The sequence below is a fragment of the Haemorhous mexicanus genome, chromosome 17, assembly GCF_027477595.1.
Source record: "Haemorhous mexicanus isolate bHaeMex1 chromosome 17, bHaeMex1.pri, whole genome shotgun sequence".
Lineage (NCBI taxonomy): Eukaryota > Metazoa > Chordata > Aves > Passeriformes > Fringillidae > Haemorhous > Haemorhous mexicanus.
In genome coordinates this window covers 12,381,048-12,404,016 of record NC_082357.1, presented here as the reverse complement: position 1 = coordinate 12,404,016, position 22,969 = coordinate 12,381,048, and the positions used below count along the sequence as shown (strand labels likewise).

The following is a 22,969-nucleotide window of genomic DNA, read 5'->3' as shown; positions in this document are numbered from 1 at the left end:
CAGGACTGTCAGGTGACAGCCACGAGATTCAGTGCAGTGTGTGCAGGGTTGAGTGCTTGGCAGATTCAGTTTAGATGTAATGGACATAGTGTAATATATATAAAATAATACAGTGTAATTAAGTCATTAATTAACCTCCTAATAAGATGGAGTGCTCCTCATCATTCCTCCCTGCCACGGGGATCCCTACAAACACTACAGGCCAGGTGTGACGCCCATGTCTGTTCCTGCAGGCCCTGCTGCTGTTGGGTGGCATTGCTCTGTCCTGCCTGGCTCTGGACCTGCTCTTCCTCCTCTTCTACTCCTTCTGGCTGTGCTGCCGCCACCGCAAGAGCGAGGAGCACCTGAACGCCGACTGCTGCTGCACGGCCTGGTGCGTCATCATCGCCACCCTCGTCTGCAGGTAGGCCATCCCCACCCTCTGTGCCCTGAGGCACGGCCTCGCTCTCCAGATGGGGCCTCGGGGCTTGGCTCTTGTGTTTTCCAGGTTCTGTGCTGCTGTAGTGTGTGGGTCTGGGTTCACATCAGGGGATGGTGAGCTCTCTGCACACAGCAGGGAGACAAAGCAATTCCTGCTCCGGCTGGGCACCAAGGACAAATGGTCCAAATCTCAGGCCCAGGAGCACAAACAAAGTGAACTAAAGAAAGAAAAACAAGAAGGATGGGACATCATTACCTAAAGCTATAGTTGGAGAATTAACTCTGATATGCAAATGGAGCAGACCTTATTAAAATGTGAGACCCCGTGACCAGTCATTGATTTTGTGACCATTTTGGTTCATCTTGGGTGCAGCCCTGGCTGGGCTACAGCTCCTTGTGCTGCCCAAGGTGGATCCACTGAGGCTTTGTAATAAATCCCTACTTTATTCTTTAACACCATCTAGCCTGTGTTCTAATGAAAGAGTTCTGTAAGTTATTGTTGTTGTGTCCAAAGGTTATTAACCCACCTCTATGTTCTAATCATATATAGCCAGAAATTTGAGGCTTGACTGATAAAACACTTCACAAAAGCAATTAGTTTCTTTGTTCTCTTCTTTTTCTAGTAAATTGCTCAAGCAGGACTTCTTAGCTTCTATCTAATTGGCTTTCCTTAAGTTTGAGGCAAAGTCCCTTAGGTCCTATGAAGTGTCTTTTTGCCTAATCAAAACAAGAAACTTCTGGGCTTTTTTTCCTTTTTGAGGAGACAAAGGATAGTTTTGTCACTCCAGCAACAAGGAGCACATTCCTGCATTCTAGGTCAGCCTTCACAAGGCATCAAAATGCTCTGCCTCTACTTGGTGAATATTGGCAAGAATCCCTCTTTCTTTCATTTGATGTATGTATGTTTTTAAATGTCTGAAATATATTTCCTTCCTTTCTGCTGCTTGCAGAGCTGCCTGGTGGTTTGAGCAATGTGAAAAGGAATAGTTAATGTTCTGCTCTTTGATACTTTTCAAGTGATAAATCAAGGACCCTCTGTCCTTGGGAGCTTATCACTTAAACAGGATGGATACAGCTGAAACATTTATCAGGTCTAAATGCAGATTTCTCAGAACCTGGTGTCCAGAAAGGATCACTATGTGTGGGAGAGTAGATTAGGAAGAAAGAGTCACAGCAGATTCTTTTGGGTTTGAAAGGATTGGTGTTTGACTGGAGGGAATGTTTGTAGCCTGTGTAAGACACTGCTGCATTTGTTATCTGCACTTGTGTTCCCTCTCCAGGGGCTGCTGGTAGTGGTGCCAGGGTCAGCAGTGTTTGCTGTTATGACTGAGCAATAGAAGCTTTTGGAGGTGAGGTGGAAAGAAGGATTGCTGAAAACCAAGGGGAAAAATCAGTACTTAGTGGAGAATGGGTGCAGGAGAATTTAAAAGATCATTTCCTAGAAAGTGATGATGGGGCATCTGAAAGCAGGGATGTGTTTGCAGATATGGAAGGAAGGAGCCTCTGATCTTGTTTTGGCTTGGGCAGATGAGTCCTCTGGATGTGTGCCCTGGATCAAGCACTCTCCAATTTGCTTTTCTTTCCAACTCCAAGCATCATCTCCTCTTGCCCAGGACTCCAGGTGGTCTCAGCTGCCCCTCTGTGGGTCTGGCAGGTCTGAGAGCTGTCCCCTAGTCAGAGAGGAGGGAGCAATGAGGAGGTTGTGTTTGGCAGTGCCTTGTGGCTCTCTTTGGGCACTAGCCTGCAGCTGGGTGCTGGGTGTGCTGCTGATCCCTCTGCAGGTGAGGGGTTCCCTGAAGGCCAGGCTCAGCTGCTCAGGAGCCAGACTGGATTTCTGTGTTTGCTCTCTCGAGGCACTCACTCAGAGAGCAGCAAAGCCTTGCAGAGTTGGGACAGACAGGGCAGAGCAGACATTCTGTGGTGAGTTTAGCAGCTGGGGGTGGATTTTCCTGCAGAAGCAGGGGTATTTTTGTGATCCTAAGAACTTCAGCTGCATCCATTCCAATCCACTGAGAGAGCTGTGGTCCTAACCCTTTCTTACAGAAGCTCTGCTGATGCTATTTATAGTTGTGCTGCTGCTAGAGGCCCTTGTTAGCTATTGTTATGCAGCAAATGTGACCCAGGCAGCTGCTGCCCTGTGGTAGCTGTGTTTGTTTTTGGTTGTGGAAAGGGTGAGAAGGAGGTATTCTGCACTTCTCCAGAGCATGTGTGAGATAATTTAACATTGGAAGGGCAGCGTATAAATTCTGGTAAACTTGATGTGGCTCTGTCAAAGCCACAAGCTGGAAAGCTGCTTAGGCTTCCTCAAAATCTGAACCACTTGTCTCATCCTTGGTGTTCAATTTGTTTCTGCAAGTATTAAATGCAGAACCATAAAACCAATGTTCATAACATAAAGTTCTATCTGAACCTATTGGATGATCATTTTTCTTGACTTTTTAAATTAGTTGCTTAATTTCCTCTCTGAAATCAGCGTGCTTGAGCAAGAGCAGGTTGGTACCACCACGGTGAGGAAGGTGCTGTCCAAGTGCTGCTGCTCTCCTGCAGGGCTGAGACTGGTTTTCTGCCTCTCTGCAGCAGCTGGATGCCACAGTGCCCTCAAAGCAGGGTCTGGTGGTGCTCTGTGCTCAGTCTGTGCCTGGGAATGCAGACACAGCTCCCAACAATCCCACTCCAGCTGTTGCTGTCCACCTGGGACTTCCTGCTAGCACTGATTAAAGATGAGCCCACTGGATAGATCCTGCCTGTCCCAGCTGTGTGTCACACACACCAGAAGACCCAGAGCAGCTGTCCTGATGGGGTATGAGGCTGTTCTGACCCTCTGAGGCTGTTCTGACCCTCTGCTGCCCTGGGAGGCCGTTCTGTGGCTCTGGTTGGGTGCTGAAGCAGAGAGAGGTTCCAACCAGCAGCAGGTTTGCTCTGAGACCTTGGAAGGGGATTCTTGTCCTCCCAGCTGAGAGCTGTTAGCTCTGGTGGAGTCCAGCTGGGCTAGAGCATGGTTCTCTGGGTTCCCTCAGTGCTGTGAGTGCTGCTGTGGGCTTGGCTGCTTCCTAATGACTCACAGCAGGGAGGATGCTGAGCCAGCATTCAGAGGCAGAGCTGGTGAACAGGAGCTTCCAACAAAATGTCTCTATTGAGTCTTCCCAGTTGCTCTGGCCACAAAGCTGCAGGAATGCTTAGCCTAGATTTTTCCATTAATGCTTCAGTTCTAGTCCTCACAAGTTTTGATTGGTTTCTGTGTAAGGGGAGTTGTCCTATAAACCACCTCACCCACAGCTTAGGTGACCCTAATTCTCCCAGAAGGGACCTCAGCTCCAAAGGTGGAGAGAAAGCCTTGTGGAGAGAGCATCAGGAAGAAAGGGGTGCAAATAAATGGTAAAAACTTGTTTTATCAAGTGCCAGTAATAGCACTTTCCCCTGGTGTGAAAGTGCAAGGTGGTAATTAGGCAGACAAATTAACATTCCTCCTGAGAACCTGAAGTCTAAAAAGGGCTCTTCTTATGAAGTTCCTGTAATTAAAGATGACTTGGTGTAGTTAGATTATTCATTTCTAAGGATGTGATGTGAATGGCTAGTGCTCATCTTTGCAGACTGCTGTCTGGGTACCCAGAGGGTCACAGTGTGAGTGGGTATTACAGCAGGAGGATCTCATCACTAGAAAGCACAGAGATCCTCTCTGTGTCAGATTAATGCTCTGATGTTTATCACGTGTAAATGCAGAAAACATTTCTTTGTTGTTTTTTTTTTTTTTTTTGCAGGTCACATTGCAAGCAAATTCAGAATTACACTTCTTTTTTTATTTTTCTGGTTCTTCACCTAGGTGTCCAAAGTGCAGGTGATTCTTGCACACAAACAATGGGACAGCTGCTCTCCAGACTTGAATTTCTGGAGTCTTGCTGAAAAGTGATACTGAAGTGTGTGTACAGCCTGCAGGAGGTTAGATCCCACTGTTGGACCTGTAGGAAAGGACAGAAATCCTGGTGTGCACCTCTTCCACCTCACTTGTACAACTTTGAAGAGCTTGTGGAGTTCTGTGCCCCCAGTGCATGTCTGTGATGGCTTTAAGCTCCAAGTGCAATGTTTTCTTGACTTAAGTTGGTTTCTTAAAACTTACCAAAACTGTTGAGTAGCCAAGTGGCTTTTTAAGTGCAGTTTTGAGTAGCAGGAGCAACTTTTTATATGGCCTGTAAGACTGTGATAGATTGATCTTTAAAAATTTTATTCCAAAATATGAGTGAGAGGGAAAGCAGAGGAGAGGTGGTGGTAGTGAAAGTGACAGGAGACTGGCCAAGGTAGGTTTGGGAGGGGGAATTGAGGATGGAACAATATGGATTTGGGAGGAGGAATTATTCAGGATGGGACAGTATGGATTTGGGAGGAGGAATTGAGGATGGGACAATATGGATTTGGGAGGAGGAATTATTCAGGATGGGACAGTATGGATTTGGGAGGGGAGGGGGGTGTGTGCACTCAAAGGGGAGTGCAACAGAAGCAAGACTGGCAGAAATAGTTGAGACTTTCCTATAGAAGCACTGAAAATGTGTTGGAGTACCTTCCAGAGGGTGCCAGGGTGGAGAAGAGCTGTGTCATTCAGGAATGCTGTCCTTGCATCCAGGCTGTGTGACAGAAGTGCCTCCATTGGGTGATGATTTTGTCATCCTGTGCTGGGAGATGGATCTGCTGTATCTTAGGCCACTGTGCCTTCTGGGGTTCGTGCAAGAAGCCTTGTGATTCTCATGACCTCCAGGACTTATGCTGCTGGGTTAAGATGAGTTGATCTCTTTTTATTTTAAAAGAATGCTCTTAAATAGAAGGAGCCCCTCTGTTTCCCTTTAATCATATAAAAGGTAGTTAAAAACTAGTGTAAATCCTTAAATCTGCTTTAAACAATAGCAACTCATATCAGTGTGTGTGGGCAGGGATTTGCAGCAACTATTGGATTTAGATGAAGCCAAATGCAAACAAAGCTCAGCAGCAGCAGTTCCCCCCTGGCTGCCCTTCAGCTCTGCCCCCTCCTCAGGCACAGCTGCCCCAGCCCAGGCTTGTGGGGTGGGTTCCTTCCCTCTCTACCCTGATAGGAAGGGGAAAAGCCACCAAACTGCTCCTGGGGGAAGGACTGGCTGTGTAAGTGGTCCTTGCCAGCTCGGGGGGGAATGCAGAGCTGGCTTTTGCAGGGCAGGAATGGAATAATTAACACTTCATGTGTAATTTGCAGGGAATGTGTGAGTCTCACGGCTGGAGGAGTTCATTACTTGGATTGAATGGCTTTTATCCCACTGGTTGTGCTGTGGGATTTTCTTTCATGGGCAGTGGCTGTGCCTGGAGGGTCAGGGCAGTGGGAGCTGTGGTTTTTACTGGGCAGGATGGGAAGCCTATGGAAAACTGCCAGGGTAGATCTGCCTCTAACAGGGCAAGGAGTTTAGAGTCACTTGTTTGTACTGCCAGCACTTCACCCTGGTACCTGTGAGTAACTGGCTGCTCTGAGCAGCATCCCCAAGGATTCTGTTGATATTTCAGAGTGCTGTTTCTGAGTCTTTCCCACCAAAACTGTGCTACTGTGCTGGGAATACTGAGAGCCAAGCAGCAGGTTTTGGGCACTTACCAAGTCTTTGCTGAAAGAATAAGCTTCTAGTAGCTGTAAACAGGCTGAATAGAAATTGCTCGCTAATTAAAGGGGTCAGATCTGTCTATTCAATGTCCAGAATGTTCTGGAATTTATTTGGTGCCTATGGTAGAAACAACTGTTAAGGTTTTCTGCAGCTCGGGAGGCTGAAAGGGTCTGTGTGAATTTCTTTGCTCTGGTAAGACAAGGAGAAATCCAAGCCATGGTTTTGTAATTTCTGTGATGGGGTGCTGAGTTGCCTTATCCTGGGCATAGCTGTGCATCTGTAATCTCTGTGCTTCAGGGGGAGGGGGGAGTGTGTCTTTTTTATCCCTTCCACCCCCGTGCACCCCAGGCATGTGTTATCAAGCTCTGATAATAGCTGCAACCAGAGGAATGCAGAGGGCTTTTCTCTCTCTAGCTATCAGCATAATTTGCATCAGGAAAATGTTTGAGGAATGGTGCTCCTGAAGAAAGAGGCCCATTTCTTTTATTAATGCTAAACAGTTACAGAGCTGCTGCCTCTCTTTCTGCTTATGAAGGCTGCCTCTTGTCCCTAGAAGACTCCTTGGTTTTTATGGGCCAAGCTCTCTATAATTTATGGAGATTCAATTGCTGGAAAAAGCATGAGGCTGACACAGATTTTCCTAGTGGATCTGCTTCCAGATCATGATCTTTGCTTCTATGTCTTGTCACATATGAGGAGAAATGTGACCAGGTGAACTGCATTGTTCTGCTCACTCTTTTGAAGCAGACCCCAGGCAAGGAGGAATGGATGTGTCTTCCTGCAGGAGAGGAGCAAGAGCAGGAACAGTACCCAAAGGTGTTGTGAAGGAACTAAATGTTTCATCCAGAATAAGTTTAGATTTACAACAGGATCATCACCACCTCCTTCCTCTGCACTGCCACAAACACAACCTTGGTGCTTCGAGAACCTTCCTAGAAAAGGTCCTGGGTGCTCTCCAGCTAAATATAACATGGGAACAGAAAAACTGTGTCTTGGTAAGGTTTGTTTGCCCTGAGTTTAGTTGTGTGATCCCTTCACAAGTTCTTTCCTCCTCTATTATTAGGAAATATGGGCTTGGTAAGAGGAACTGTGAGTTCCTGCAGTGATCTCTTCATAGAAGAGGTATTGCTGACTTGCATGAGATAATCCTCTGGTTGCAACTCATTTACAGGATCTTCCTCCTTTAAGTGAGGCTTAAGCTAATATGGTTTACTTCATAATTGGGGCAGACTGATATGTGTGGACAATTATAGAAAATCAGCTGATAGGTGGTAATTTGCTAAGCAGCTGGAGTTGAATTGTGTCTGCAAGCTTGAAATTTGCTTGCTTTAAAAATAAATAAGCCTTTTGTCCCAGTAAGTTATTATGCCTCCCTTCCCAGTACTCTAAATCAGTGTGACAGAAATGTTTCTAATGGGAAGATAAATCAAGATAATGTTCATAGATATTTCACAGGCTAGAGGAGAGGGCATGGAAAATGTATCTGGAGGAACCACCACCGTGGGCAAGTGGTCAAAGCAAGCTCTTTGTGTCCTGCTTTAAAAAAAATGTAACAAGATTTCATGTCCAGAGAAGGCCTCTAGCACAGCAATGGCAGCTCTCGCAGGAGCCACTGGCTGGATTTCTGGTTCTGAGCTCCCCACAGTTCTCTAACAGATTTTCATTATTTTACCATCAATGAAATGTGCTTGTTGTGTTCTGCTCTTGGCCCTGTGGGTGCTGCAGGCTGTGACTGCTCACAGGGGCAAACTCAGCAGCAGCATGGCCTTGGGGAGCGCCTCCCCTTTTGGTGGGAAGTGCTGGAGTGACCCTGCAGCCATCAGCCCTGTGTTACCCACTTGCCTTTCAGCTTTACCTCTGCCCTTTGGTGTTTTTCTTCCTCTGCAGTGCTGGGATTGCTGTGGGCTTCTACGGGAATGGGGAGACCAGCGACGGCATCCACCGGCTGACGTACTCGCTGCGCCACGCCAACCGCACCGTGGCCGGCGTCCAGGACAGGGTGAGCACCCCAAAAACGGGCCTGGGGCAACCAGCAGCCTCACCCAGTGCCTCTCCTCCTGAATCTGGCTGTGCCTGAGTCTCTTCCTGTTTTCTCTCCCTGTCTGGGCTCGGAGATTGTGCTGAAATTTCCATTAGTGGAGGGGTGATTTCTTCCGCTCGTCTAAAAATAACAAAGCGAGCGCGGCTTGTGAAGTGAAGTCTTGTCTTTGCTAGGCTTGAAAACAGCTTGTGATCAGCTCTCTCTTCCACACCCAGCAGAGGAGGCAGGCCAAAGCAGACAAATCTTAGTAAAATGTGGCATTTGAGCACCATTGGTTGTTCCTGTGCTGTCTCTAATCTCACGGTGTCATAATGCAACCCTGATGTAAAGTGTGTGCACGTGTTAAGGCTCAGCTGAGGTGCCATCATTGCAAACAATCTCCCTTACAGATGCTTTTAAGTTGCTTTTGAGGGGTAAGCAGTCTGAGCCTCTTAAGACAGAGGACTGGTAATCTGGAAGGAGTCCATGACTTGCTAGGAAGAATGAATTCCCTTTTACTTCCTTGGCTTCCTGTACTTTCATTTATTTTTTAAAAAAAATTGTTATTCCCCTTTTTCTCTCCCATCCTGTAGGTACTGGACACTGCAGTGGCCCTGAACCAAACAGTGGAACCAAACTTGCTCGTCCTGGAGGAGATGTTCAAGAAGCAGACAGACTACCTGCAAATTGTCCAGAAACTGCAAAGTCTCTTGGATAATCTGGTCAGGCAAACAACTGAGATCCCCTTCTGGAAGAATGACGAGCTGTCTCTGGAGGAGCTGGCAATTCAGATTGACCTCTATGACTGGTACAGGTGTGTAGCATGCTGTGCTGTAGTGCTTGTAACATCTGCTTTGGCCTGCTCTGCAAAAATTATGTGAGTGTTCTGGATGGCTGAGCCAAAGGCTCTGTTTATTGCTGCAGGTGCTCTTGGCCCACAGAGCTGATTTGTTTCTTACAGCAGGACTGCATTCAGTTTAAATCAAAATGCACAGCTTTTTTTCCTTAAGTATCTTTATTACCAACTGATGAGAAATTTCTTCTCAACATACAAAATCTGTAGTTTGTGTTCTAGCACTGGGGAAAAAAAACAGCCCCAGGTATAGCTTCTTCTCTGTCCTAATAAGTGCATAAGGAATACATTAAATGGAGTAGAAAATGGCACTAGTTCTGTAAGTTAATTCCACAGCCTAACATTCCTTTTTATTAAACATATTAAATAAGATATTGCATCAGTTGTACTCCACAAAAGAACACCTCTATCCAAACATGTGGAATAAATAACTGAAGCATTTCCTAACAAATATCTAGGAAGTTCAAGAAGCTGCAATGGCTTTTCTTCCTCTGATGGTTACCAGTGCATATAGCATCACACTAGAAAACACTAGCAGTGTCATTTCTCAACAACTGTTTGTGCTGAGCATGTTGTGAAAATGCTTTTAGCTGCCTCACCTTCCAATCCCACAAATACCCAGAGCTCTCTGAAGATTAATCTTTGGAGGTGGTTTTGGGGAAGAGAAGGACTGTGCTTTCCCCAGAAGTCACAGCTGCTTCTTGATCTGTGCTTTTTACACACCAGTTTTCCTTTGCAGACTGTGTTTTTGTTTGCTGCAGGTGGCTGGGATACCTGGGCCTGCTCCTGTTCAATGTCCTGATATGTTTGCTGGTGCTCTTTGGGCTCATTAGAAACTCCAGGGCCATTCTTATGGGGTAAGTCTTGATCTGGGGACAGGCCATAAGGAAAGCCAGCTGAATGACAGTGCCTGCTAGTGGGAACCTCTACCTGTTGTCAACTGACATCAAGGACATCTGAAACTGAACATCTTACATTTCCTCTGAGTAGAGAGACATTGTAGAGTGTAGCTGTGTGGAAATAGTTAGGGCTTCACACAAGAGATGTTCACAGGAAGGTTCTTGAGCTATAAAATCAAAGGTGAGGAGCCCATCCAGGCTGTTTGCTTTCCCCTGGATGGCTTTGGAAGCCTCCATTTGCTGGGAGATAATAATGTGAACATCCTTCCTTAAAATTACAGGCTTAAAAAACCTCCCCTTAATTATCTGCAGTTGGGAAGGCTTTTGTTAATTGATGATAAGCATTGCAGGTGTCTACACAACCTGCAGCATTGCCTTCTGTGTCTCTATCTGCTCTTGTTACCTGGGGCTGTCACACCTGAGGAAACATTAAACTGAGAACAAGCCATGGTTTGCACAGTGAGGAGAAGGAGTCTTGTTGCCATGGTACTGCAATGTTAATGCATGTCTGTTTCTCAAAAGCACTGAAAATGCCCCATTACAGGAAAAAACTCTTCCTCTCCTTATCTTGTAGCTTGGCATATTTGGCCAAGAGCCTGGTATCATAAACACAGTGACAGTTTGATTCCTGACATGGCCAAGGGTTTCTCCTGGTTCGTGGTGCTGCCATTAATAACTGGAATGTGTATCCAGATTTATTATTTACCAGATGATTTCATACCTAGCAGGTTATACAGACAAACTCCAAGTGTGTGCACAGATGGCAGACCCAGGGCTGAAATTAGAATCTCATTCCCCGTTAGCCAGAAGTTCATATTGAGGCATTCCCTGAAGGGAGCACGTGGCATAAAGAAACAAGTGTATCCCAGCCAGGCAAGATGGTGAAATGCCAGTTTTAGATCTTTTAGCCAAGCAATCAGTTACTGACCCAGTCATCTTCATTTAAAGTAAAACAACAAATGTGTCTTATTGATTAACATGCTCAGCTGGAGGCACCAAGCTGTGTTGTCCTTATGTCATAAACCCACAGAACCTTGCTGATCCATGGCTGATAATTTTTGCATCCATTTGGAAAAGGCTTAACAAAGTCTTTGGTGTCTCATTTCAGAGTGCAGCACAGATGTCAGTCTGGTGAAACTCCCCCACTTCTGCAAGATGAGGCATAGATCCATTCACAGAATAGAGATTATTTGGAATTAAAATAAGTTAGTAAACTGAGGGATAGGTTGTTTATTTTATTTTTTTTTAATGGAGACCTATAGGTTTACTTTTTTAAAGCTCTGGTATTCAGTGAGACAAATGTAGCAGAAAAAAGAGGTCCCTTCCTCACAGAGATGGTTGTACTGGGTTTGAATAAAGAATGTCTTGGTTATGAACAGGTTTTTGTATTGTTCAGGGTGTGGGTGGGAAGGGATCTACTTATGTTTCAAAGCTTGAGGGAAAAAGCTTCCCTAAGAGAGCAAGCCAGTGTCTCTTTACTTTGAAGATAGAAACAGATAAAATGAAACTGCTTATTAGTCTGCAGCCCTGTACCTGAGGGAGTTGAGGAGCATTATAGCCTAAATATCTCTACCACTCATACTGACAGCAAGGGTGAGGAGTTAATGTGCTGGTTGGGAAGTGCAAAAGCCTTTTCCATGAGTGTGTGCTCCTGAATGTCACTGAGAGCCCTGCTCTGCCATCCCTCTGCCTTGTGGCTGCTTGGCAGCAGACACCTCCCAGGATTTCTGTCAGTAATGAGGTCCAGCTGTCAGAACAGAGCTTCAAATCTGCAGAGAGGGACTCACATGGCAGTGGGGGGCACCTGAGCTGCAGCTCCAAGCTGTTTGCCTGCAGGTGACTTTCTCTCCTGGAGCTGTGTGGGATGCTTGGGTGCTGTTCAGGTGCAGCAGCTCGGAGCCAAGGTCCTAACAGGGGCTGTGTTCCCTCCCACCATCTGTACCCAAGTAGTGCTTGCCCCCAACAACCTCATTTATTGTAGGCACAGGGGAGATTCCTCCAGTTTTGCATCAGCATGGTTTTGTAGGGTTTTTTTTATTTAGCATATTTTTCTTTGGGTGTCTTTGGACCTTGAAAATGAAGTCTAGAATGGGAACAGTGAAAGTGATGGGGCTGTAGTGAACCTCCTGCCAATCTGCCTCCCCTACAGCCACCTCTGAGGCTTTGTGCCTTTGGTTTCCCTGCTAGAAGCAGGACAATACTTTCCTGGCCTACTTCTCCCTTCCCCTGCAGCTGTAGGGCAGGTAACGCAGTAACCAACAGCTGGATATGAGCTGCTCTGGTGGCTGCTGTCCATGACATCTAAAATAGGATTGTTTATCTGAACATACACTCGGTGGCTGATAATTTCTTGGGTTTGGCAATTGCTTTGAACTCCAAATAATGCATCTTGTGAAAGGAGCTGCTTGGAATCAGAGCTGCTACATCTGCCATCTGTCTGTCTCCCACAGGGTGTGCTTGCTTGGGGTGTTTGCCCTGATTGTCAGCTGGGGATCCCTGGGCCTGGAGCTGGCTGTTGCTGTGGTGAGTGGCTGACATCCAAACCCCAGTCACCCTTTGCTGCAGGTTTAGCAGACACCAGGTTAGTGCTGAGCTGTGCCTGTTGTGCAGCATCTCCTGATCTCAGGAACTGTCCTGGCCATTTCCATCTGGGAGAAGTGCAGAGCTACTCCTTCTCCTTGGTGTGGTGGCTGAGAGTCCAGCCCTGCTGTGGCTGTGTAAAGCAGTGCTGCTGGGGATGGAGAGGAGAGACCTCAGCATCTGAAACACCCCCCAGAACAGAAGGTTCCCTGATGTTAACCTGGCCCAACTGCTCCTTGATGCTGATGTGTTTGATATTCCTTTTGTCTTCCATCCATCCAGGGCTCCAGTGACTTCTGTATCAACCCTGATGCTTATGTCTCCAAAATGGTTGAGGAGAATGCAGTGCTCAGTGCTGGTGAGTGCTGGGACTGGCTCTGCCATGGGGCTCTGCAGCTCCAGCTGTCACACAGGAGCATGGCAGTGACTGGGAATTTTAGGCTGTGTGTGAAACAGAGGAGCTGGCATACAGTGGGAAACTAAATTTTTGGAGCTCAGGGAAAACAGTATTCTGGTCAGAAGTGTGCATGTATGCATCAGAACCACCTTCAGAACCTTTCTCCTGCCTTCACCTTTAGGTGGAAATAACTGATAAGATGGAATAACAGAAGTCCCCAGATTATTGGATTATTTTGCTTTAAATGTTGCACTCTTGAGGCTTCTTCTCCTCTCTAAGTGATAGAACTGTGGCAGTAGCAGTGTGCAGTTTGAGTTATCATTTTTAAAATTTGCTCTTGGGTCTGTATTCCTAAATCTAGCATACCTATTTTTATATATGTCATCAACAGTTTATATATTTTTTTTTTCTCTTAATGATGGCTGTAAATAGTAGCCTCTTTGAAAAGTAAGTGAATGGAAGCAGCCACAAAGAAGTTTGAATTTCCTTTTCCATTATAAATGCAGTATTTTGACTTCTTTGTGTATCCTGTTCCACTTAAAGCATGTTGCCTGCACCTCAGTGGCTTCCAGCTGAAGCACTGATGTATTTGGGGCTTGTTGCTCCTAATTTAGACTGAAGTGGTTGGTGAGGTGAGAGGTGCCTCAAATTTGAACCTCAGTGGGGCAAAGATGGCATTCAGAACCATGGCTTAACAAAAAGGTGATTGGGTGCCTGCCAGCAGAGATACAGTAAATGCTGAAAAGAAAAAGTATTTTTAGGACTGAGTTTGCTGCTTGGTTTACAAAGTGAACTTTTTTTCCCTGCCTTCTCTCCTCCAGTAGTTCCTTTATGGAGTTCTGTATATGGTAAAACACAAATAGGCAAAGACACTGATTTGTAAAAGGAGTGACACTTGTGTTTTTTCTGGTTCTTATTTGGTGGAACAGAGAACTTTTGCTGTGTGTGCAGAAGGTCTGTGCTTAGCCAAATGCTGTCTCTCAATGTGCAACTGGTAGGAAATGAGGTATGTAGCAATGGCTGAGGATGCAGTGATTGGAAACAGTGAAAAACATAAATGTCAGGAGGCAGAATGTGGTATAAAAGGATAGGTACAGGTTGATCTTGCAACTCTGCATCTTATTTTTGGAGTGCCTTATTTATTGATTTTTGTGGGAAGGATAGAGCCAGGCAGCTCTCTTGGCAACAAAGAAATGTAGTGAGGGAAGAGAATGAGTGTTTAGCACAAGATGAAAATCCTCTTTTGGCTGTGAAGGTGACAGGGGTGTGGCTTCAGGGGCCTAGCTGCTTTCCTGGCTCTGCAAGAGGCAAGTGGGTCAGTGAGGCCAAGGGGAAATGTGGGATGCTCCTGCCAGCTGTGTGCTGTGCTAATTTGGTAACCCAGATTAGCTCTGGAGCGTGTTTGGTAGCAATCAGATTGACCCTGGGGAACCAAAGAAAGGCCCCTTTGTGCTGCTTGTCCATTTCAGCTGTGCTTGTCTGCTGGGCTCCTGTGGATTCCCACTGATCAGGATCAATGGATCAATGCTCCCTGGGAGGCTCACAGGCAGTGCAGGGCTGACATTCCATCCCTCCTCCTGCATTCCCCAGCAGGCACAGTTGGCTCCCCCAGGGAATTCAGGCTCTGCTCCTGCAGCACCACCATGGGACAGTTGTTAAAGCTCCCTCAATAACAGTGAGTGGCTCTGAGGGAAATGGGGAAGAGCAGGAAGGGCAGGGGCTGCCACAGGCCTGGGTTGGAGGGGTGGCCCCTCCATGGAGGCTGAGTGTGTCAGCGATGCCTCAGGTTTGAGCTTTTATGTTTTTCAGGTTCTGTGCTGCTTTAGTGTGTGGGTCTGGGCTTCACATTAGGGGATGGTGAGAAAAACAATTCCTTCTCTAGCTGAGGACCAAGGACAAATGGTCCAAATTTCAGGCCCAAGAGAACAAACAATGTGAACTAAAGAGAGAAAAACAAGGATGGTATTTCATGACCTAGTGCTGGAATTGGACAATTGACTCCAAGATGCAAATGGACCAGAACTTACAAAAGTGAGAGACCCCTGGTTGTGCATTTTTTGACCATTTTGCTTCCACCTTGGGTGCAGCCCTGGTTGGGCTCTTGTGCTGCCCAAGGTGGATCCATTGAGGAGATCCTTTTAATAAATCCCTACTTTGTTCTTTAACTCCATCTAGACTCTGTTCTAGGTCAGCCTTCACAAGGCATCATCAGCTCCTGCTGCCAAGCACCCTGGAGCATTGGTGAGCACCTTTTCCTTACTCCAGAAGGAAATCTGTCCAACTTCTGAGCCAGACAGCTGGCTGGGAGATGATTGAGTCTTCTGTCTTCCCATGTGGGTTTTCACTGCTGTGCCAAAGCTATGGAAATAGCTCTTGGTCCCCAATGATGAGATCTTCCCGTGCATCTGAGCAGGAAGAAAATGATGACATGAAGACTGCAGTGTGGCAATTACACTTTAATCCCAATAAAACCTCTTTTAAAGTCTGGGAGAAGTGTTAGTATCCCTTGGCTGCAAACTGTAGCAGCTGCTTTGTGATCAGCTGAGCCTTATGTAGGAGAGTGAGGAGCTGCAGGAGACAGGGACAGGCAGCTGGACATCCATGCTGTCCTCTCAGAGGAAGAGGCCCTGTTTGGAAGCCCCTGGTTCTGGTGCTTTGTGCTCTCTGGGTTGCTGTCTCTGCTTTTTGGATGGTACTCTCCAGCTTTGACAGCAGTGTAGAGACACTGAAAGAGGTACAGACACACTGAAAGAGGTACAGACACACTAAAAGAGGTACAGACACACTAAAAGAGGTATAAACACACTAAAAGAGGTACAGACACACTAGAAGAGGTACAGGCACACTAAAAGAGGTACAGACACACTAAAAGAGGTACAGGCACACGAGAAGGGAGTGTGGGTGGCTGGAGGGATTCAGGTAGGTCATGGAGGGAGAATCCATGGGGAGTTATCACAGGTGTAGGAATCACATTTGCTGTGAGAATCCCTTCAGCTGAAGCTGGCCTGAGACTCCTGCTGAGGTATCTGCTTCTGGCCAGGGCTGGGTGCTGCCATCTCATTTTTAGGATATAAGAACCAACCAATAATCCTAAGTTTGGTAGTGCTGGGTCAATTTTTCTCTTTAATCACTGCTTTTACTTGCTGTTGTTACATACCATGTATTCTAAGGTTCTCCATGCTCTGACATTCAGACTGGGACTGAGTCATCAATATTTGCAATGTGCTTTTTGCTGCTGGTGGTTGTAGTTTTCACAGAAAAATAACTGAGTTGAATACTGGGCAACAAGTGTGTTAATATTCTTGTTTATGTATTAATTGCTATTTTCAAATCTAAGTGGAATTAATGGAGCTGAGAATAATCTGATTAAGTGCATTATTACTGTCATGTTTTTAGCTAGAGAAGAGATGTTCTTGTTTGGCAGATAAAATGTGCTGTTTTAAAAAATAATGGGGGGAGAAAAGGGAGGCAAAGAACTTTAATGCAGGTTTTTGGGAGAAGCAAATACTTCAATAATTTTGCAGAAGAGGCTGATGTATGTGCCTAACTCACCCTGTATTCATTAACTGAGATAAAGCCAATGGAATTGAACAGTGCCTGTATAATCAACTCCTGCTGCTAGTAAAAAGACTTGGTGCAGCCAAGATGTTCATTTTCAAAGCAGGAGGCCATCTTCTAGTCCCATTCTTTTGCACTGATATTATGTTATTATCAGATGACTTGTTGCATAAAATTAACTAAAAAGGCCCAATCTGTCTAAACAACAGGAAGAGCTTTCTCCAGATTCTCTTCCCAGAAATCTGCTTGGTGAACAGGCACTCCCTTCATCTGAGGGAGCTGTGAGCCTCAGGGGATGGATAAAGGAGCCTTTTAGCTGTGGTCCAGCTGAGCTGGCCCAGCTGGGTGCTGAGGCTGAGCTGCTCAGATCAGAGCAGGAAGGGTCCTTGCTGTGCCCACCCTCCTCACTGGCCTCCCACTGGTGCAATCTCAAGTCCAGAGCTGGATCACCAAAGGATTGGCACCACCAGCACCTCTGTCCCCTCTCCAGAAGAGATCAGGACAAAGCCTCAGCTGGGCAGTGGGGTCTGCAAAGTCATTCCCCGAGCCCAGGGTAACTGGGCTCTCTCACTGCAGGACAGAGTGTGCCAAAGAAGGGCTCTGGAGAGTCCTGCTGAGCTGATCTTGGCATTGAGGAGCTGCTGTCCTGCCTGCTGTTGTTGGACTCCTGATTAGCAGAAAGCTTTGAGTGGAGGGAGAGTTGCAAGCTCTTTGCTTTTACCACTGTGAGGACAGGATGTATCAGAGAAATTAAATATTGTGCAGACACCTCCCTTTGCTGTCAGACTGGTGCCTTGGGGAAACAAAACTCCTGGTGGAGAACCTTACCTGGGCAAGGGGCTCCAGCCAAAAGAGCTGCCTTGCTTTGACACCACAGGTGCTGTCTCTGATGACTGAACCCTCAGAGACAGCCTCATCTGGGTGGATGGCTAAAAAGAGCACTGCTAAGAGAATGTTCAATCAGAGATGAACAAGAGCTGGGAAAAGCTGTTCTAGGTGTGAGGATTTTTTTGGAGCTAGGATCTTTTTTTCTCATTGCTCTCTCCAGACCTCACTGCCTTTTGGCAGATGCATAAATACCATTTTTGCATTTTGGCTGGGCTTTGAAGTGAGTAGTAGGTCTCCATGGTTGCAGAAGCAGTAAGTTGTTCTATCAGCTGAAGCTGTCTTTAGTAGGAAGCTCTTCTTTCCTTTCTAGGAAAAACAGATTTTGCAAAAATAAAGCATTTTAGGTAGTTTCCCTTCCTTGCCTTCTGCTCCCACAATGCCTGTGCACCAGGAGTGAGTCAGGAGGATTGCTGCTAGCTACAGCAGGCATGGGCAGCTGCAGATGTGACCCTGCCTAACCCTTCTGCTATGAACTAGATTGCCTAAAGGCCAGCTTCAAAACTCAGATCAACCTTTAGGAATTTTCCTTGAGAGGAAAATGCACCAGAAAGATAATTATAGAAAGAAATTGCCCGGAGCTGTTAGCAAAGTGCAAAGGAGGCATTAGTGTAGCTGCTTTCTGCTCAGAAATGGGACATTTGGTGATGTACAGGAGAGCTCCACCAGGTTTAAAACAGGTGAAGGTGCCTCGTGCTCCTTCCTCTTGTCCTGGTGGCATGGAGGCAGGGGACATGGTCCTCTTAATTTCCAGGCTTTGCTCTACAGCTTCTCTGCCTGTTGCAGCCATAGATTTAAAGCACCACAGCCTGGGTTCAGTGCAGGGCAAAGCTGCTCCTGATGGCTGAGCCATTTTGGGAAGCACGTTTTATGTAGAGTGTCACACTTGTCAGCAGCAAAGCCAGTGCTACCACAGTGAATCCTTGCTGATCCTGCCTTCCAGGGTGAAGCAAGGCAAGCATTTATTTCACTGTACTGCTTTTTGCTTCACATGTAACCAGCAATCTTTATCCTGAGCTTACAAGCTGCAAACTATGATATCAGGAGCTCTCATCTCTAATCTGCCCACCAGGGACGATCCTGAAGGCCCTGAAGAAACATTTCCAGAGCTCTGCATTAGCAGTTTGTCATGCAATTTATTGCACTTAAAAAGGCAACGTAAACTTGGTACCACTGTGGGAGCTTAGGAGAAACTCGTAGTGGTTTGCTGGTTTAAAATGAATAGGTGACAAGATCACAGCTCCTTTGGGCCACCACGTGTGATGCTGTGGGTTGCTGTTGCTGTTCTCTCAGTGCAGGTGTGTTTTAATCCATTTTCACAGAGCTCTTGTGTGTGATTTATGAGGCAGGCAGGAGCAGCCCTTTCCTTGGCTCAGTGCTTGTGGACAGTCACTTCTGTGCTCTGCCCAAAGCAAAGGCACAAAGCAGCTCTTGCTGCCCTCCTGTCTGCCCACAGTTTGCTAACTGCTGTTTGGAGGCTTGGCTGGGGAGGTGTAAGCTGTCCCAGAGAAAGAGTCAGTGGGAGGGGGATGGAGCAGCTGGCAGGAGCTGCCCCAGAGCAGGCTGATGAATTATAAATAACAGCTGTCAGGTTGCATTGCCAGCACCCAGGGGCTGACAGGCTGTGCTGCAGCACTCTGTCTCCAGCGGGCTGCCTTGCCCAAAGGTGCATGCAATATTTATGGCAAGCGTGGCAGAGGCAGGATGCAGGCAGGTCTGCTTCCTTCACAGCTCTGCTTGCTTCTGGTTGTGCCTTTTACTGATTTCTGAGTTGGGACTCATCAGAATAGCTGTGCAGCCTGGAATATGCATTACTGAAAGGCACAGACAGGAGATTAAAAAGAGCAGAGGAAAAGATGCTGGTGGAGGGGGGAATGCAGAGGGTTTGTGTGTTTTAGGGCTTTTGTAGTCTTTACCTCACCAACATCACCCTTGATTTTGCTGAGCTGGCATGCTCATATTCATCTGAAGAGGAGCTGTAAATGTTTGAGGAATATTCTAAAGGTATTTGGATGATCAGGCCTTTCAGAGCTTCCTTCCTTGATAACATTATTGAGGATGGCAGGGGAAAGCCTGGTATTTGTCATTTGTGTGTGCTGGCAGCTGATGCAGTGCTGTAGAGGGCTCATGAGGGCACCAGGCTGATGTGAATGAAGAGGAACACAGCTGTGTCTTCAAGCCTGGAAACAAATGGTGTTGTTAGCAGGGCACAGTACCAACCTTATCTGGAGTTTGTGAGTATGTCTGCACTGTACTGAAGTTGAACTTGCCCTAGACTGATGACTTAGGTTTATGTGATGGATAGTGCCAACTTCTGCATAAAACTTTCCCTGTGTTCCATCTAACTTTGAGTGGAGCAGACCCACACTGCAAAGCTGGGGTGATGTTTCTGCCCTGACTTTCTCCTCTTGTGTCTCCCCAGAGACTCTCCGCTATTACATGACCTGCAGTGCTGGGTACCCCAACCCCTTCCAGCAGGTGAGTGTGAGCACCCCAACTCCTTCCACCCCTGGCCCTCCTCACCTGCAGGTTCAGGTGGAGTGCTCTGGTGTCAGCATGCAGCCAGCTACAGGCTGTTTGCTTTAGGGAGTGCTCTGGCTGTTGGTAAGGCTTTGGCAGCTGCTTCCCAGCTGTGCAGGAGGTGGCACTGTGATTTAGGGAGGAGTTTTTTCCAACTTCAGCATCACCACCTGCACAGCTTCAGGTCCAGGACACCCCTTAGAAGGGCCTGTGTGTAATGTGGTGAGAGCCATGGCTTTGTTGGTGGTACCTCTGTTTACAAGAGCAGCAATGTGGAGACACAGCACCACAATTAATGCCAGGTTGGGAAACTCTGTAATTCCTGCTTTGAATCTCTTCTCGAAAGTTCTTTTGGGTTAAACAGTGGTAACACTCCACTCCCAAAATGCAGTTGCTTCTGTGGGTGAAGGAGTGCTTTCCACAGATGCTTCTTACAAACCTTTGAACATCCAAAGTGTAAATGTGAGTCATTATTCTTTTGTGTGGGGGCAGAATAGAGCACCTGGGCCCATTCCAAACTTTGCAGTGTGCATCAGAGGCCAGAAGGGGCCCACACCACCCACCATTTGGCAGACACCAGCTGCTTCCCCGATTATATTTAGGATTTTTTAAAAAATCTTGTCTTCCTCTGTTTTAAAGGGTGGGGTAAGAACACTTGGGGCTGTGATTTGATGCACCTCTGTCATCTGTTGCATTTCTGGTTGCTCTGTGTACTCCCTGACATGCTATTGCATGTGAAATTCTCATGGTGCTTTAAAGGGATGTGAAGGCTGCACCCTAAAACAAACAACTTCCACTATTAACATTCTGTCTTTTTCATCCATCTGATTGAGTAAAAAAATCCAGCTGTGTTCTGTGGTGAGAACTTGAGTGCTTTGTGTCTTTTCTTTCTCCATCCCTTCTGTCCTAGAGCCAGCCCCAGCTGTGTGTACATTTTTTGTGTATGTATTTTGTTCTTTGTTTGTGGATTTGTGTTTTTGAGATTTCTTTCCTTTTGGTTCTTCCCTTCTCCTCTTCTCTCTGTCTGTACTTCTTCCAGTTTGCTAAAGGTCAAACTTAACCCTGTTGCAGCTGGACTCCTGTCAGTTGGGACATCTCTAACTAGTACCATTCATACAGATGATGCTTTGGTATTTGGGAAATAGGATTTCAGTCTTTTCAGGAGATCTGTTGGTCCCTGTGGCCTGAACTGCTGAAACATTGCATGTTTTGTGTTGAGCAGAAGCTGTCAGGAAGCCACAAGGCTTTGGTAGAAATGCAGGACGATGTGTTGGAGCTGATGAGGTCAGCGAGCAAAGAGCACCCCACCTCCAAGGTAACTCTCCTCAAGTTTGCTCTCCCTGTCCTTTGGGGCTTCCCTCAACTCTGTGCAGAGCCCAGGATCAGCTCCTGCTAAGCATTCCCTTGCACTGATGATGGCCTGTTGTTTGCAGGAGTATCTTACTCGGGTCCAGGAGGTTTTGAACTCCACAGAGATCAACTTGCAGCAGCTGACAGCTTTGGTAGACTGCAGGAGTCTGCATTTGGTGAGTTTTGGTAACTGGCCTTGAGCTAAGGAAGAGCAAAGGGAGTGTAGAGCCTGTGTTAGTTTGGAGTTCCAAGCCTCTGGTGGAAGTCTGCAACAGCTTTTTACTTATTGAATATAGCAGAAAGGGGAATGAGAATTTGGATCAAGCTAGCTTTGAGTTCAAAGTTCACCACAGGAAGGTGGATAAAATGCCTTCACACATCTACAAGCTGCAGCCATAGAGGTCTTCAGGTTTTTTGTGTATAACAAATAACTTTCTGCCTTTGCCATGGAGTGCAGAGCACTTGGACAGTGTAGCACAGCCTTGCTGTTGTCCTCACTGCCCCTCTAAAGGCAGAGACACAGACAGTTTATCCTTCTGTTCCTGGGACACTGTGAGGGAGGTGAAAGGCTTAATGAAAAATATTGTATCTTCAGTTGGGTGGATAAATTTGCCTGGGCTGTTTATTTTTCCTCCTCTTAAAGTCTTACTGTGGGCGGTTGAAAATATTTCTATGTCTAAATCCAAGCTGGTCTTTGTGAGGGGAAACAAGGGTTAGATCATTTATGAAAAACACTTGAGTGCCTGAAATTAAAATAGAAATATGCTCTAGAAAAGGGAGTGTGTTGTCTCTAAGTTGTTTCAGAGAGTGCAATCTGGAGAAGGGCTTTTGAGTAAGAGCTCAGTGGTAACTCTGCTCCTTTCCCTCTGCAGGATTACATCCAGGCTCTGACAGGATTCTGCTATGATGGAGTGGAAGGCCTCATCTACCTGGTTCTCTTCTCCTTTGTCACAGCCCTCATGTTCAGTTCCATTGTCTGCAGTGTCCCACACACTTGGCAGCAGAAGAGGTACAGAGAGGGTTTAGATCCTGGAGCACTGTAGAGCTCTTTCCCAGTGAAAACTAGCTGCTGGATTTGTGCCCATGAGCATATGGAGCTCATTCCCACATGATCCCAGGGGTGAGAGGGATGAGGCTTTATAACCACAGGTCTAACAGGAAAAAAAAGGTTGTGTTTTGCTCTGGCTGTGGTTGTTACTAACATCTGAACCTTATTGCACTGGAATACTCTGTGCAGAGCACTCAGTGCACTGCAGGACTGTGAGTCAAGTCAGATGAATGATTATAGCTGTAACATAGAGGTCATGCTTGAACTATTGCTCTCTCTGTAAAATTCTTACTCTCTCACATTGTCTTGAGGCATTTGTTCTACTGTGGGGAAGAGAATTGGAATAAGAAGCAGTTTACACCTGCCTTTGTAGCTTTGCTCATGCTGAGGTGACTGACTTGCATAGATAATGGAAAGCAGGAGCTGGCTTGTTGTCAACAACATGGGCAGGTGAGGCACTTGCAAACTGGCACTGGTGTTAATGATGATAACCAGATTAATCAGTGAGTCTTTAGCAAACCTTTGCTTCACTGGCTGGCTGCTGCACCACAGGCAGCTGTTTAAATGGCATTGAGTTTTCTACTCTTGCAGAACAGCAAGAGGCTGCAGCACATTCTCTTCTGTGGTCCTGATTTTTGTGGTAAAATAGAAGGCCCTGAACAGCAGCAGGAAGCCAGAGCTGGCCCAGCCTGCCATGCCCACAGAGAAGTGGCCTTAGGAAGTGTCAGAACAGCCCCTCAGACTGTGGCTGGTTGCTCACCTCTTCCACAGGCAGCTGCAGACACCTTTCCACGAAGAGCAGGGCAGTCTGCCTGATGGATGGAGAAAGG

At 46.5% G+C, this 22,969-nt stretch overlaps 1 protein-coding gene across 3 annotated transcripts in view; it reads left to right on the top strand.

Annotated features, from left to right (window-relative positions):
• Window positions 1–22,969, top strand: part of TTYH3 (tweety family member 3) — a 75,826-nt gene that overhangs the window by 37,584 nt on the left and 15,273 nt on the right. For all 3 annotated transcript variants that reach the window (XM_059861779.1, XM_059861777.1, XM_059861778.1), the window contains exons 2-11: window positions 234–403; window positions 7,917–8,028; window positions 8,643–8,863; window positions 9,664–9,759; window positions 12,252–12,324; window positions 12,664–12,739; window positions 19,644–19,699; window positions 20,964–21,056; window positions 21,175–21,267; window positions 21,964–22,100. In XM_059861779.1, coding sequence (XP_059717762.1) covers window positions 234–403; window positions 7,917–8,028; window positions 8,643–8,863; window positions 9,664–9,759; window positions 12,252–12,324; window positions 12,664–12,739; window positions 19,644–19,699; window positions 20,964–21,056; window positions 21,175–21,267; window positions 21,964–22,100 — 1,127 coding nt within the window. The remainder of the gene's footprint in view (window positions 1–233; window positions 404–7,916; window positions 8,029–8,642; window positions 8,864–9,663; window positions 9,760–12,251; window positions 12,325–12,663; window positions 12,740–19,643; window positions 19,700–20,963; window positions 21,057–21,174; window positions 21,268–21,963; window positions 22,101–22,969) is intronic.